The 16,867-nt window shown below is 47.9% G+C and overlaps 1 protein-coding gene across 12 annotated transcripts in view; it reads left to right on the forward strand.

The window, feature by feature from the left end:
- WDR25 (WD repeat domain 25) overlaps nucleotides 1-16,867 on the forward strand; it is a 140,371-nt gene that overhangs the window by 75,220 nt on the left and 48,284 nt on the right. For all 12 annotated transcript variants that reach the window (XM_042990520.1, XM_042990521.1, XM_042990529.1 and 9 more), the window contains one exon: nucleotides 10,725-10,872. In XM_042990520.1, the coding sequence (XP_042846454.1) occupies nucleotides 10,725-10,872 (148 nt within the window). The remainder of the gene's footprint in view (nucleotides 1-10,724; nucleotides 10,873-16,867) is intronic.

The following is a 16,867-nucleotide window of genomic DNA, read 5'->3' on the forward strand; positions in this document are numbered from 1 at the left end:
ACGTTTATAGGACACTATGCATGGCAAGTGTAGGCTACGTGGGCTTTTCAAATTCAAATAGTACTTTACTAAGATAGGTCACACGCAAATCTCGATACATTTAAAAAGATTGAAACAACAGAGAGCCTAGTCTCTGTTTACAATGGAATTAAATTAGTAATAATGAGTTACTAAACAATATGAAAAACCGTAAACGTTCGGCAATTAAGACACACTTTTTTTTTTTTTTTAATCCTCAAGTTAGTTAACATACAATGTAGTCTTGGCTTCAGGATTAGAGCCCAGTGATTCATTTCTGACATATCACACCCAGTGCTCATCCTGAAAAGTACCCTCCTTAATGCCCATCATCCATTTAACCCAGCCCCACCCCCACCCCCATCAACCTTCAGTTTGTTCTCTGTATTTAAGAGTTTCTTATGGTTTGCCTCCCTCTCTGTTTTTATCTTAGTTTTCCTTCCCTTCCCCTGTGCTCATCTGCTAAGTTTCTCAGATTCCACATATGAGTGAAATCATATGATATCTGTCTTTCTCCGACTGACTTACTTCACTCAGCATAATACCCTCCCGTTCCATCCATGTTGTTACAAATAAGCCACACACTTCTAAATAACTTTGAGGACTTACACTTTTGGCCAAGATGGAGTAATAGGGACCAGATTTATGCTTCAATCTTAAACAATTTAAAAAATCAGACAAAATGTAAGAAGCAGTGGTTTTTACAAAATGTAAAAATCAAAATGCTAGGCAATGGAGGGGTGCCTGGATGGCTCTGTCTGTCGAGCGTCCGACTTCAGCTCAGGTCATGATCTCACGGCTCGTGAGTTCAAGCCCCATGTTGGGGTCTGTGCTGACAACTCAGAGCCTGGAGCCTGCTTTGGATTCTGTGTCTCCCTCTCTCTCTGCCCTCCCCCCACCCCTCTCTCTCTCAAAAATAAACATTAAAAAAAAAAAAAACGCTAGGCAATGGAGACAGTGGGCCTTGAGAGAAGGGGAAGCAAAATGAAACGGGCCCTGGGGGACTGCTCCCGCTGACTGTCTGGTGAGAGTTCCCAGACTGCCACACAGGGAGGAGAAGCCCAAATGGGTCTCAGTGGTCTTCCTGACCTGAGGAGACAAAGCTGGGAGTCAAGGAAGCCACGGCAGCTAGAGTTCTCAGGACAGAGAAGGGGAGATTAGAGAGCTGCACCAACAGAAAGCTCCAGAGATCTGTAGGAAGCTCCCTCAGAGTCTTCAGTGGAGTACTTGATCAACATGTGTGTGAGGAAATTCCTTGAAGCAGGAGAAGAACCACCCAAAAGGAACGGGGTGAACAATCCCCAGAGCTCCCAGGGCCAAGAATAGTTCATGGTGCCACAAGCCAGAGTGGGGAGTCCTCATAATTCATTAGAGTGTTCCCTCAGCAGGATAAAATAGCCCTAGACTAAATAGTGTTCTAGTTCCTCCTATCAGAGCTTTGAAACTATCCTGGAAAGGAGTGAACGGTTTCCAAGTAATTTAACTGTGTCCCAGAACAAACCTCAAGAGTATTTATAGGAATACAAAAATATAAAACATTCACTAAAGTAAAATTCACTGTGTCTGACATCCAAACAGAGATTACAAGGAATGCAAAGAAGTAGAAAAATCTAGACTATGATTAGAAGAAAAATCAGTCAATAGAAGCAGACCCAGAAATGGCACAGATGGTGTGATTAGTCAGTAAGAACATTCAGCCAACTATTTATAAATATGCTCCATATATGCAAAAAGGTAGAGACAAGCATGAGCATGTTAAGGAGAGACAAGGAAGACAGAAGAAAGATCCAATTTGAACTCCAGAACTGAAAAAAAAAAAAAAATCTCAGCTGAAAAATGCACTGGATAGGATTAATAGCAAATCAGAAACTATAAAAGGTTAGCAAATTTGAAGACCTGGTCATAGACACGCTTTAGAATGCAATACAGAGAGTAAACAGCTTGGGGAAAAATGAACAGAGCATCCAAGAGTTGTGGTACAACTTCAAGCTCACCTGATATATGTGAAATTGAAGTCTTCACAAGCAGAGAGAACAGAAAAAAATATTCAAAGAACTAAGGGCTGAAAGTTTTCCAAATTTGATGAAAACAGGAAACCCACAGAACCAAGAAACTCAGTGAACCCTAAGCACAAGAACCATGAAGAAAAAAGTTCACCAAGGTACCTCTTAATGGAATTTCTTGTAGCCAACGATAAAGAAGAAAGTTTTTAAAGCAGCCAGAGGAGGAGAAAAAGGCAAGTTTCATCCTGAGCAATCAAGAGAAGAATGACAGCAGACTTCTTATTGGAAATAATGCCAGAAGACAGTGGAACAACATACTTAAACTACTGAAAGGAAAAAGAACAAACCACTGTCAGCCCCAAATTTAATACCCAGTGAAATATGTTTTTAAGGGAAAGGCAAAATACTTTTTTTAGACGTTTAAAAGTGGAAGTAATTCATCACCAGCAGACTTGTACTATGGGAAATGTTAAATAAAGTTCTCAAGGCAGAAGGAAAATGATGCCAGATAGACATCTACATTTACACAGGGGAGTGCTGAGCACCAGAAGTGGTCAATATGTGGGTAAATCTAAATAATCTTTGTTCTTACTTAAAAATCCCCTTAAGTGATGATTGATTATTTAAGGTAAAAACAATGGCCATGTTTTAGGGGGTTTGTGTGAAACGTGTGATAATGCATACAGGCTGAGATGGGGAACACAGTATGTATTATTATTATGGTTCTTATTAGGCAAGCGCTAATATTCCTTGAAAGTGACTGTGATAAGTTAGAGATGTATGCTCTAAACCTTAAAGCAACTAGTAATAAAACAAAATTAACGGTTAGTAATCTAACATTGGGAGATAAAATGAAATAACAAGAAATGCTTAATTCCAAAGAAGGCAAAAAAGGGAAAGAGGGAACAAAGGACAGATGAGTGGGAAACAAGTAGCAAATTTAAACCCAAAGTGCATCAATAATAGATGACATGGTCTAAATACCCATTTAAAAAACAAAGATTATTAGATTGGATAAAAAGGCAATTTATACAATGCTTACCAGAAACCCACTTTAAATATAAAGACACAAAAAGTTAAATGTTAAAGGATGGAAAAACATATACCAAACTAATGCTAATTTTAAACAGAGTGGCCATATTCATACCAGACAAAGTAGATTTCAGAGCAAAGAATATTAGCAGAAATAGAGTTATCTTATAATGATAAAGGGGTCAGTTCCTTGAAGGGCATCAATATTCCTACACCTAATAAGAGCTTTAAAATCCATGAAGCAAAACTGATAGAACTGAATGAAGAAATAATCAAATCCACAACTATAGTTGGAGGTTTAAACACCCTTTTCTCAATAGTCAATAGCTCAAGTAGACAGAAAATCAGTAAAGATACAGAATATTTGAATAACACTATCATCCAATTTGGCCTAATTGACATTTATAAAACACTTTATGTAACAACAGCATAACGTACATTCTTTTGTAGCATGTGTGGAATGTTTACCAGGGCAGACCAAATTCTAGGCCATAAAATAAGTCTCAGTAAATTTAAAAGGTTTGAAATCATTCAAAGCATATACTCTAATGATCACGGGATTAAGTTAAAAATCAGTAACAGGTATCTGGAAAATTCCCAAATATTTGGAAACTAAAATTACACTTCTAAATAATCCTTGGGTCAAGGAAAAAACTGTTAGAGATATTAGAAAACATGTTGAACTGAATGCTTATGAAAAAACAACATGAAAATTTGTGGAATGTAGATAGAGCAATTCTCAGCTGCTAATTTATAGCAGTAATTGCCTATATTAATAAAGGAGAAAATTTCAAATCAGTGATCTCAGTTTCCACTTTAAGACATGAGAAAAGGAAGAGCAAATTCAACCAATGTAAGCAAAAGGAAGGAGATTAAGAGCAGAAATAACTGAAATAGAAAACCGATAAACAGTAGAGAAAAATCAGTAAATCCAAAAGTTGGTTCTTTGAGATCATTGAAGCTGATAGCCCTTCAGCTACGCATCAGGAATAAAATAGAAAAAATACAAATTGCTAATATTATGTGAGAAGTGACTTGATTACAGATTCTAAAGATAGTAAAAGGCTACAAAGGTCATGTGAGGATCAACTTTCTGCCAGTGAATTCTACAAGTTAGATGACACAGATAAATCCCTTGAACGACCCAAACAGGAAAAGCTCACTCCTGAAGAAATAGATAACCTCCAAAGCCCTGTATCTATTAAAGAAATTGAATTCATAGTTAAAAACCTTCCCACAGAGAAAACTCTAGGCCCAAATGACTTCACTAGTGAATCTTACCAAACATTTAAGATAGAAATTATACCAATTTGTTAAGGGTTGAGTCGTGTCTCAAAATTTATATTTTGAATTCCTAACCCCCAGTGCCTCAGAATAAGTCTTTATTTGGAGATAGGGTCTTTACAGAGATTAATCATGTTAAAATGAGGTCATTAGGATGGGCCATAATCCAGTATGACTGGCGTCCTAATCAAAAGGGGAGATTTGGAGACAGACACGCAGAGAGAACACCATGTGAACGTGAAGGCAGCTGTGTAGAAATCAAGAAGAAAGGTCTGGAACAGATCCTTCCCTCATGGCCCTCAGAAGGCACCAACCCTGCCAGCACCTTAATTTCTGCCTTTTAGTTTCCTTAATCATGAGACAATACATTTCTGTTGTTTTAAGCCACTCAGTTTGTGGTACTTTGTTATGGCAGCCCTGGGAAACTCCTGCACAATCCTATTCAAACTCTTCTAGAAAATCATAGAGGAAGAAATACTTCCCAGCTCATTCTGTGAGGCCATCATTACCTTATACCCAACAGGAAAAAATACACTGTAAGAGAACAAAGTGATAGACCAATATCTTTCATGAACATAAGTACAAAATTTTAAATTACATTTTAGCAAATTAATCCACCTGTGTGTGTGTGTTTGTGTGTGTGTATGTGTGTATACATATATACTTATATTTATTTATTTGTAATATCAGGGCCAAGTAAGATCTGTCTCAGGAATGCAAGCTTCACTTAATGTTTGAAATCAGTCAGTGCATTTCAGCATATTAATGAACTAAAAAAGAAGAACCAAATGATCGTGTGAAGAGATACAGAAAGAGCATTTAACAATCTACCGTATTCATTTCTGATAAAAAAAAAAAACTTTGTGCAAAGTAGAAATAGAATGTTCTTAAACTGATAAGGGACATTTATGAAAACATTAGCTAGCTTTCGCATCATACTTAACTGTGTAAAAGACTGACTGCTTTCCCCATAAGATCAGGAACTAGGCAAGCGTGTCTGCCCTCACCATGTGTATGCAACATTGTAGTGGGGATTCTAGCCAGTGCAATAAGGCAAGAAAAAGAAACAAAAGGTATCCATATTGGAAAGAAGGAAGTAAAACTGTCTTTATTTGCAGACAACCTGACTGTCTATGTAGAAAATTGTACTGAATCTACAAAAAAAAAAAACTTCTAGAACTAAAAAGTTGGTTTAGCAGAATTCAAGGTCAAGATATAAAAAACTGATCTTATGTCTACTTACTGGAAATGAGCCTGAAATTAAAAATAAAAAATACCATTTACAATATCATCAAAAGATGAAGTAATTAGGGATAAGTTTGACAAAAGATCCATAAGATTTTTTTTTCATTAAAAAACTACAAACCGGGGCGCCTGGGTGGCTCAGTTGGTTAAGTGTCCAACTTTGGCTCAGGTCATGATCTCGCGGGTTGTGAGTTTGAGCCCCGCGTCGGGCTCTGTGCTGACAGCTCAGAGCCTAGAGCCTGTTTCAGATTCTGTGTCTCCCTCTCTCTCTCTCTGACCCTCCCCTGTTCTTGCTGTGTCTCTCTGCCTCAAAAATAAATAAACATTAAAAAAAATAAAAAATAAAAACAAAAAACTACAAACCATTGCTTAGAGAAATTAAAGAAGGCCTGAATGAAAGGAGAGACATATCCTATTCATGCATTGGAAGACTCAATAACGTTGAGATATCTCCCCAAATTGGTCTGTGCATTCAGTGCAGTTCCAGCCTTTGACACACATCATAAAGGAATCCCAAAGCTTTTGCAGGTAAATGGCTTGGTCAAAGTTTACGCACTGGTTGCACAGCCTTGCTGAGCTAGTGAGTCTGATAGTCGTCTCTAGAATGATATCCTGGAGTAGCAGGGGCTGCCAGGGGGTAGAGAGTAGGCCAGGAACTTCAGCTGAACTAGGAATGTCCCTGAGGCAGGAGCTGTCAGGGGTGGGCCAGATGGGAGGCAAAGATTCACCCAGAAGTTTGATAGCCACTGTGTGCAGGTGGTGGAATTATGGATGACTCTTATTTTCTTCTTTGTGTTTCTTTGTTGTTTCATTCCCCACCCCCACCCCCGCCCCGAGCATACTTAGTTCCAATATAATCAGAGGAACCACAGTCCTATAGTTGATTCCTATGGGGTATTGTTTTTTTGTACACCTGTATAATTTGAATATTTTACAAGGAGGTTGTGTTTATTTTGTAATCAAAAACAAAAGGCAGACAGGCAGAAAGAACATAACCTGTGGTTAAAGCAGTAGGTCTTAAGACACTGTGAGGAACTCCTGGTAGGGCCATGTATCGGCAACCAGGACATGTAAACCACAGTAAATACAGGACAGCCAAGCAAATGCGTGTTTCACTTGTCATGTTCTTTCCAAATCTGACTTCCGTTGGACACATAGAATGTCTGTCTCTAGTTAATGCACCAAGCCATCTTAGAACATTTGACAGAAGATTTAACTCCTTAATTCCAGGGAGGCAGATTGGGATCTCTAATTACTTAATTGAAAAAAGGTACACACTTCAGGCTGCCACAGTGTTTGGGAATTAATCTTTAAAACCTGACGGTGAACATTAAATTCAATTAGGGAGAGCGATTAGCAACGTTTCTTCTCTCCTTCACCCTGGGTAGCTTGGAGAAGTGGCTGACTGGTCTGCATTGATTCTGACGCTATCCTTGTGTATATATCAGCCAGGAGAGCCAAGTATGCATTTTTCACTTCAGAGGAGAGTTATCGGGCAATTTACAGATTGATGGATTTCCCTAACATGTCTCCATGGCTGATTCAGAGGCCCCCCTCCCGAGAATTCAGACCTACCAGTGTGGTGCTTTGCACCTTGGTGCCTTCCCCTCCTCTTCCTCCTCCTCCCCTCTCTCTCTTCTCTTTCCTTGTCTGTGCCTCCAGCTGGTCCAACTATGCTCCTCTGTCCCCTGGATTCTTGCAGAAGCTCCACACTGTCTCCCTTGCCTTGCACTCTCCTCCTGGTAGAGAAGCCAGAGGGGTCCTGTTTCTGCCTGGAAGGTTCTTCCTCAATTTCTGTATAGCTCCCATCATCCCCCCTTCAGATCTTCCTTCAGAGCCACCTTCTCTGAGAGGCCCTTCCTGGCCACCATCTCAACTTCTTCTGCTGCCCTTAGGGCCCCTTTCTTGCTCACTTACTACGCCTCCAGCCTTTACCCCTACCTTACATGCTGTAGAGATTCTGCTGGTTTATCTTGTTTAGTGTCTGTGTCTTTGAAGGCAGGGGTTTTTGTCTCAGTTGTTTGCTGCTGAATAATGCCTGGCTAATAACAGCTGCTCAAGAAATGTTTGTTGAATGAATGAAGAAATGAATGCGTTTAACAGATGGAAACATTTGAACATATTTGCTTCAGAGCATTCTCTCTCTCTCTCTCTCTCTCTCTCTCTCTCTCAGAAAGACAGTGTAGTGTTCACAGTGCCCTTCACCCAACCCCATCCCTCACCCACCATTTCCCCAGAGTGACCGTCATCTTCATATATGTTGTTATGGTCTTACTACAAATGCACAAATAAGCTTGATAGAATTTTGCTTCATGTATGTTTTTAAAATTGTGTTGCAATACGTATCACATAAAATTTACCGTTCTAACCATTTTTAAGTGTACGCTTCACTGGCATTGAGCACGTTTACATTATTGTACAACCATCGCACCATCCATCCCCAGAACTCTTTCTGTCTTGCAAACTGAAACTCTGTCCCCATTAAACACTAACTCCCCATTCTCCCCTCCCCCAGCGCCTGGCATCCCCCATTCTACTTTCTGTGTCTATGATTTTGACTCTTCTAGGAGCCTTATGTAAGCGGAATTATATACCCTTTTTGCCGTTTAGTGTCTGGCTTATTTCACTCGGCATGATGTCCTCAAGGTTCATCCGCGCTGAGCAGCTGTCAGAATCTCCCTCCTTTTTAAGACTGAATAGTAGTCCGTTGTATGGAGAGACCATGCTTTGCTTATCCGTTCTTCTGTCAGTGGACACTCGGATGGCTTCTACCTTTGGGCTACTGTGAGTAATGCTGCTGTGAACGCTGGTGTGCAGGGATCTCTTTGAGACCCTGCTCTCCATTTTGTGGTTATATACACACAAGTGGGCTTGCTGGATCATATGGCAGTTCTATGCATAATTTTTTAAGAAACCGTCGTACCGTCTTCCATATAATCTGTGCCATTTTGCGTTCCCACCGACAGTGCACAGAGGTTCCAGTTTCCCCACACTCTCCCAACACTTGTTCTTTTTTCTTGTTTTTGATAGAAGCCATGGGTGTGAAGTGATGTTTTATGTGTTTTGATAATTTAGGTGGCATCTTGCTGTGTATATGAAGCCTGTCTCATGTAATCAATATTATGTTTTTTACTGCTTAGCCATTGTTAACTCTGTAGGTGTAGCTCATTAGTTCTACTTTATTTTCTCTATTAACGAGTCATACTTGTACCTAGTTTGGCAAAAAACTACATGCTCTGTTCTTCTACCATAAATTTCCACTCCGTGTTGACGTCTTCTGGTTGTTTCTTCTGTTATTTCTGTCCGTATTTCTTTTTTTTAGAATTTTTCTTCTCTCGTTTTTTTTTTTAAATGCTTATTTACTTATTTTGAGAGAGAGAGAGAGAGAGAGAGAGAGAGAGAGCATGAGCAGAGGAAGGGCACAGAGAGGGAGAGAGAATCCCAAGCTGGCTCCGTACTGTCAGCGCAGAGCCCGACTCAGGGCTCGAACTCACGAACCGTGAGATCATGACCTGAGCTGAAATCAAGAGTCAGACACTCAACGGACTGAGCCATCCAGGCGCCCCTCTGTCCATACTCTTTTTTTTTTTTTTTTTTTACAGTGGGTTCCATGCCCCACATGGAGCTTGAATCCATGACCTGAGATCAAGAGTTGTGTGCTCTGCTGGCCGAGCCAGCCAGGCGGCCCTCTGTCCATATTTCTAAATGTAGATGCTGCTATTTCATGATTGTTTCAGTTTGAGACCCCAGCTATCGACCCCCAATAAGAAAGAAAGGATCTGAGCTCTCTTAGCATTCTTTGACAGCTGCTCTTGTTTCCTTAAGCTCAGACATTTCCGTATGCCCAGGAAACATGCTTTCAGAACTCTGATCCTTTGCCTTGTGAGCACCTTGGGGAAGCAGCGGGATGAATTTTCTCGTCTTGAAAGGGAAGGCCGTCTCCACATCTGGTCTGTGGATGTGCGTGGGCGGAGACGAAGAACACGAGGCTTGGGTTCCCCACCGTAACCGAGAGAAGGTCAGAGAATACTGTCGTCAAGAACTGGGTGCGCGGCAAGCCCCAAGGAGCCCGCGCACCAGCTCCACTCATTCCTCACCGCAGGCCTTGGGGTGGGGCTCTGACCCCCGCTTCACCCAGGAGGAGACCGAGGCCCAGGGAGGCCAGGCTGCTTGGCCAGGTCACACGATGTGCAAACAGAAGCATGACATGGGAGGCGCTTGCCTCCGAGGCCCACGCTCTGGTGGCAGCTGCTCTGCCTGCCTCTTGTGTCTGATCCTCTGAAAGCCACCTCAGACGATGGACAGCAGCCTCCCCTGCTTCCTGTATTGACAGTGGGGGTAGGGGACTGGCCCTGCTGAGCGCCTGTGCAGGCCAGGCCCAGAGCCAGCCCTGTCAGGCTCCGTGCTAACTAGCCTTTCCCCGGGGCTCCTGCACGAGCTGGTGCGCTGGTGAAGGGCTCTCTCCTGTGTGGAGTGGCCCTGGCCCTTGCAATGTGCAGTTCTACACTTAAGGGCTCGAGAGCGTGTTTCAGAAGCCACTGAATGTACATGGGGCTTTCTGCCATCGGCTTTGTCGCCAGGGAAAGCCAGGGTGGGAATGAAGGATGGTACCTCTTCCCCAGGAAAAAGGACGGCTGGCAGATCCTGGCTCTTTGCCCGGTTGTAAGCACAGGTGTGGCAGGTTCCGTTTCGAATCTGACTCTCAAAGCTGGACCCAAGAGGATAGCCTGACTCGGTGCGGTGTCCACCTCAGGCCTCACGAAGCCCTGTCTGGGAGGTCAGCCATCAGAGACGCAGGCGACACTGGGCTAGAAGTGTGAGCAGAGCGGGACATTTGGTGGTGAGCAGCTGCAAAGCAGGTGGGAAGGGCGGGCGGGGGAGAGGCGGGACTGGGGCACGCTGTGTTCTTGTGGGTCCCCTTGACCCCCGGAGGGGTTTTGGGAGAAGCTCCCCCTCAACTCACCAGCCCCGAAAACTTGACATTTCTGCACGGAAAAATTTAACAGCTAGATGTTGTTTTGATGGTAAAATAACAGGAATCTAGTTCCGCTCTGAGACCCTCTCCACCCCATAGAGGGGCCAAGCCAAGCCCCAGAGATCAGGCCTCCGCTTCTGACGTCTGGCGCTGTGTTTGCCTCGTAGGTGTGGAATGCTGTGGACTCAGGCCGCTGCCTGCAGACCTACTGCCTGCACAGTGAGGCGGTGCGGGCCGCCCGGTGGTCTCCCTGTGGCCGGCGCATCCTCAGCGGGGGCTTCGACTTCGCCCTACACCTCACGGACCTTGAAACAGGTGTGTTTTACTGCACTGTTACCCCGAGGCGCCCCTTCCTCGGAGCTGGCAGCTGGGTCAGCTTTCTCATCGGGAAGCTTCTCTGGGCAGTCAGCAGCCACAACTGCATATGGCTTCGGGGCAGTAGGAGATAGCCCTCAGGAGAGGCTCACATTGGTGAGTGCGTTTCCAGGGCATTTGCCTGGAACCACGACTCTCCACGGAGGGTTCAAGGTGGGCCTCTGCCAGTCTGCCCGGAGGACAGAGCCCCAAGGTTGTCTCAGCCCAAGCTGTGGGGCTGGATAAAGAGGTAGCTTTTTAATCAACTTCTGACATGTAATTTGTACCAAAATAGATTTAGCTTTATCACAATGTCCTTTGGTTGGAATCAGTTTAGAATTCCTGTCAATTCATTATCGTTGAAAGGCTGCAAGGAATGATTCCAGCTCATAAGGAAAGTCTGCAAACGAGTTCTGCTTTAATGCCTACACTGAAAAGGCATTTGGGTAAGATGGATTTGTGCTGGGTAAATCCTAAGGGGGCTCTTGACAAGCAGGGCGAGAAGGAGAGAGCAGTCAGTGGAAGGAACTTGACATTAGCGAGTACTCCTGTGCAACAGGCACTCTTAGCGCCTAATCCCGCCACAGCCCCTGCGTGGGGTCCTGTCCGTGGTCCTCAGGCGAGGACAGAGCCACGGGGTCGGAGCTGGTTCGAAGCCTCTGCCCCTGACTCAGGTTGGCTGGTCTCAGCACCCACGTTGCCTTCTCTTCCTTGGGCTCCTTCTGGTCACTTTTCTGCTGGACTCTCCTGCCGGGGCCAGGAGGGGAGGCCGGAGTCCCCGCCCATCCCTGGGGTGTCCCAAGTCTTCACATAGGCCTCCCATACCCCGTGGCAAAGGCCCTGGGGTCCGTGCCTCTCTCAGGGCCTGGCAAGCAGGAGACGACAGCTCTGGGCCCGACCACACAACCCCTCCCCAGCTGGGAGGGGGCACGGCGAAGGAATACGGCGGATGGTGTAGGGTAACGGTGGGGTCTGTGTCCCACCCGGAGCATACTCGTCACTGGATTGCCGAGGCTTGGCCTCGAGGCTCCTCTGCCTGAGCCCCGTGCATCCTCAGCGGGGGTGAGGACAAGATTGGTGGCCGTGTCAGCGGCCGGTACTGTGCCACAGGTCCTCACCACGGCGTGCTGCCTGCAATCTCTTCTCCATTTTACAGGCGGAAAGCTGAGGCTCAGAGCAGGGAGTAGCTAGCTCACGACCTCCCCGTGGTATGTGGCAAGTGGGGCTTTAGAGCCGTGTCTGCATTTGCAAATCCTATGTCCTTTCCACAGTACTGAGTGTATATGGGGTTTTTCTTCTCAACAAAGTGTTTCCCTAACCAGTTGTGGTCTTACAGTGAGTCCCACAGGGCCGATGAGGACGCCATGGCTCAGGGAGTTTGGTGCCACTTAGTCGATGATGACCGCGGTGGGTAATGTCCTGACCACCCACTGTGTGCTAGGCCTTCTCCTGCAGCCTTACATCTGGGGTCTCACCCTTTAAGGCCGCACCACCAGAATCTTCTTTGCGTGCAAAAATCTGCCAGACTCACTCCGTTGCCCATGTGCCCCGTAACCCATGCTCAGCATTGGAGATGCAGACCCAGGATCCACCCCAGAAGGTCTTGTCTGCCGGGGGAGATGGAAGTGTGGACAGAATCCCAGGTTGTGGTGATGGAGCGAGATGCAAGAACATGTAGCCTGGAACCTGGCAGGAGGCAGGACCCAGGACCCAGGGGACAGAGGATCCGGGTGGAGGAGGTGTGGTGGAGGAGGAGGGATGCACATTCCCAGCAGACAGAACAATGAGGACAGAGTTGTTAGAGGAACAGGAGTGGAGTGTGTGGCGTTGTGGGGTGCAGGCAGTTGCGGGGGAGTCTGGGGGTGCAGGCCGGTGGTTCCCGGCCTGTGAGGTCTTTTCCTTTTCCTGGCCCCACTGCCCCCCCACTCCAGGGACATTGGGTGCCCATGGGTACCTGCACTGCCCACCCTCGGAGCGAAGGAGTGATGCTTTTCACATCCTGGCGGTGCTGTTGGGTTAATCAAATACGAGTTCATTTGATAACGTTAATGGATGCTTAGTGGCCCTTTGTCATGATGTATCTTCTCAATCAACAGATGTTAAACAGACACTGCCGTGGCATGTGTGGGTATGTGTGAATGTGGGGGAAGGCTTCTGAGATTTTTGGATTTTTTTGAAGAGAGTCTTCCTGATAAGTTAGGGACTGCCACAGCAGGTGGCAGTAGGGGGCCGTTGCTGAGTTTGGAGCAGGAGAGAATCATGGCTTGATTTGCACTCTGGGCAGGTCTCCCTGGTATCTTCAGCTGGTTGGGTATGACCAGGGCGAGGTGGAGAGCTGGAGGAGGGGAGGGGGCATGCCTTGCCCAGTCTGTGGCAGAACTTCACTGGAGAGGGGCTCGTGTGGCCCCAGGCCCAGGGTGCTCCTCCAACGGTGGTATACTGGGTGGTGGAGGGAAGGCTCAGCCCCTGTCCTCAGGGCTTCGCCTAAGACGGGGGGACTTTTCCACTCTACCCTACTCCCGGGAATGGCACTCATCACCTGTTGAGAGCCGGGTTCCATTCACTCAGCAGGTATTTCCTGAGCACCTGCTATGGGTAGGACCTGGTGCTGGGGCTGTAGCAGTGAGCATGTTGGATATCCTTTGTCCCTCGTGGGGAGGTCTCAGGGTGTGGACCTCACCCTTGGAGCAGCCCTCCAGCCCCGACATGGACTTCTCCTGCTGAGGGGGCTGTTGGTCTCTGTGTTTGTCGCCCTGACTAGTGTGGGAGTTCTTGAGAATGGGGCCTGCCCTGGGAGTCTTCGTGTCTTCGTCATCTGGCCAGGGCTGGCTCGGAGCAGCGACTTGGAGTGTGTGAGCAGAGGCTGGCCCTTGCTGGGCAGTGAAACCCATCGGTGGCTCCCTCCGTGCCTCCCACCTCAGCTGTGCGTCCCCACCCTTGGCCCAGGTTGTCATAGATGCTGTCTTTAGCAGAGGCCGGTGGTCTTGGGTGGCCCCTGTGGCTCTCGGCCCGGTTTGACTTCTCTCGTCGTCCTTTCTCGTCACCGAGTCTGATTTCCCTTTTCACTCGATCTGCCTCTTTCCGCCCTTGGTGATTTGGCTTTTTCATTTCAATCTAATTAGAACTCCCTGCCAGGAGAAGGCAATGCAGGGCGTTCTCACCGCAGTGCTTTGGGAATTAGTCACTCGGTGCCCATTGTCGTTAATGGGAATTTGGTGCCAAGGCCATTTATCCTGGTGTCCTCAATCAATACAGTTAAAAATCTGTGGATTCTGAAATGTCAATACCCGGCCTGAAATATGGAGAGCCAGCCACATTTTATCTCGTTAATTTATAGTTCTGACGGGCTGTTGGCTTATAGGACAACCATGAATCAACACCTAAATAAAATCCACTCACAGATTCATTATTTTTGGTGCTCCCGCTTCAGTCTGTAATCTTCCTAACAAAACGTCTCTGATGCATTAGTCTGAGTGGCCTCAGGGAACCCTGGCCAGCTCCACCAGGGCCCCAGTGTCGCCTGCCTTATGAGTCAGCTGTCCTGCACACTAAATCAGCCTATCTCCTCGAAATCCCCTGAAGAACTTGTTCACTTCCACGGGCACTGGTCTTGTGAAGGTTCCAGCCCATCATGCCCCCTGCCCCCACCACTGGCAGGTACCCCCCAGCCTGGCTATTGAGGCCTCATAGGTTTGCAGGGCCCCTGGAGCCCCCAGGGCTCCGACTTTGGGGAAGGCACCCTGTCTTCCTTCCTTTGCCCTGGTCAGCTCTCCTGATGTGCATCCAGCCTGTCCTGGACGTCCGTGCAATGGTACCTGGTCCCAACGGTGCTGGAGGCAGTGCAGTGTGACGGGGCACGAATGGGGTGCGAATGTGCACCTCCACTCACCTGAGCTGGGTGTCCTGGGGGAAAGTTCCTTCACTTCTGTTTCTGCGTCCATGAAAGGGGATAACAGTACCTGGCTGGTGGTGGGATTTTGAGGGGAATAGCCGAGAGAATGTTTGTAGGCACTTTGCAGAATGCCTGGCTCAGGTATGCACTCAGCAAAACATGTCCCTTCCCTTCCTCTGTCCCTCCCTCTGAGGCCCTTGGGATGGTGGGAAGTAATGCCCTTGTTCCTGCCGAGCGTCCAGAGAGCCCCGGTTGCTGGGCCATTTCTTCAGATGCGGCAGCTTTGGTAGCTTTGGTAGCTGAGCTCCAAAAGCCCCCAATCTGGTGATCCCCCAGCCAGAGTGTGGCCCTTGGTCCCCATGTGGGTCTGGGGCAGCCGGGAAGGCCTTCCTGGGTCCTCCCCGTGTCTCCTCCATGTGTTGCTTCTCCGTGACAAAATTCTACTGGCGGTGGGCTAGCGTCTTCCTCCTGGTGACGAGACGGCAGCTGCCCTCTTTGGGGGGTGCGTGTGCAGACCCCCCGCAGTCCAGCCTGACCCGCTCTCCAGAGCTCCAGGCACCCAGTGCTGAGGAAGGTCTCTTCCCGCAGATAACCCACCGCCTGCAGCCTTGCTGTCCCCAGCCCCTGGCTAGCTCCTCCTGCTCTGGGGGTCCCTGTGTCTTTCGGTGGGGGGTCATGGTGCATGGAAATGACAGCTGAGACTGGACCTGTAAGTGACCATTTCTCTTGTTTTCCAAGAGGCGCGTTCTGCTGCCTCCCTCAGTTTTGTATCCTGATTGGGACTGCCGTCACAGAAATGCTTCAGGAAAGGGGACCGCCACATCAGCTGAGTGTGCACCGTGGGCCAGGCCCCGGGTGGTGTAACCCTGGTTCTTGGCACACTGCTTGGTCTGTATGAAGCTGAAATGGACAAAAAGATGTTAGTCCCTTTGCTTACTTATTACATTTTTAGTACCTACACTTACCTGTGAGGACAGTGTTTTTATCCCCATTTCGTTGACCCGGACACTGAGGCTTGGAGTGCTCGGGGACTTGCTCGAGGCTTCGCGGCCAGCAGCAACAGAGCTGGGATCCACCTGTGGCCTGTGTGACTGGCAGAGCCTGCCTGTTGAAGCCCGGGAGTGGCATGCCCTCACCGCGTCGGTTTTTCCTGCCGAGGACGAACGGTTTGCTGAAGCCCACCCCTAGGGGGCCCTGCTTGGCTCTCCCCCGGGCAGCTGGCTTGCCACCTGTGGAAGCGAGCTTGGGGCCTCTGGGAGGAAGGGGCGCCCGGACGGGTCTTGACCCAGCCTTCTGATTAAGTGACTGGCTGAAGGATGCTTCTCTGGCTGTCGACAGCCGCTGCTCCGGTGGGAGAAATGTTAGCCCTGGCGATTATAGTACATTTGGCATAGGAAGGGTGAGAAGCATCCAAATTAGAACCCTGACGAAGACCAGGAGCTCATGGGGCTTTAGAGGAGGGGCTGCAGATGGGGCTCCTTTTGGGCTGACTGGTGCCGCCCCTCCAGGCCCTGGAGGAGGTGCCTGCAGGGGGCCTGGGCTTCTCCATGCTTTGGCTTTTGAGCACCATGACTGAGTGTCCCCCGGCACAGCTCCGAGGGACTGGGTCAGGCACCCTTTAGGTACCTGTGGAGGCAGGAAGGCGGATGCCCAGCCGCATCGTGGGCCGCCGGGCGATGGGCACACTTGCACAGCTCCTGATGGTACGGGCACGTTTTGTGTATCCAGTCCTGTGGTCCTAGGGGTTTGCCGCTGGATCCAGACACAGAGTCTCTGAGGGGCTCCGTAGCCCAGTGAGGTCTGAGCCGACGATGGCCCTGGCACAGCCCCTCCAGTGCCTTCTTGCCCAGGGAGCAGCTGCGCACCTCCATCCGTCCTTCTGGTGTAGGCGGGACCCCCACAGACTCCTCTGCTTTTCCCCTGTCCTCATCCACCCCTCTTTCTCCCAAGCTCGTTCCTCCCCCGACGCCCTGTCCCTAGCCCTCTTTTAAACATGCCCGTTCTCAAGTCTACCACCTCTTTGGCCCTGGGCCCCATTCCCACGCACACCCTTCCTCTTTCGGT

The sequence above is a fragment of the Panthera tigris genome, chromosome B3 (genome assembly GCF_018350195.1).
Source record: "Panthera tigris isolate Pti1 chromosome B3, P.tigris_Pti1_mat1.1, whole genome shotgun sequence".
Lineage (NCBI taxonomy): Eukaryota > Metazoa > Chordata > Mammalia > Carnivora > Felidae > Panthera > Panthera tigris.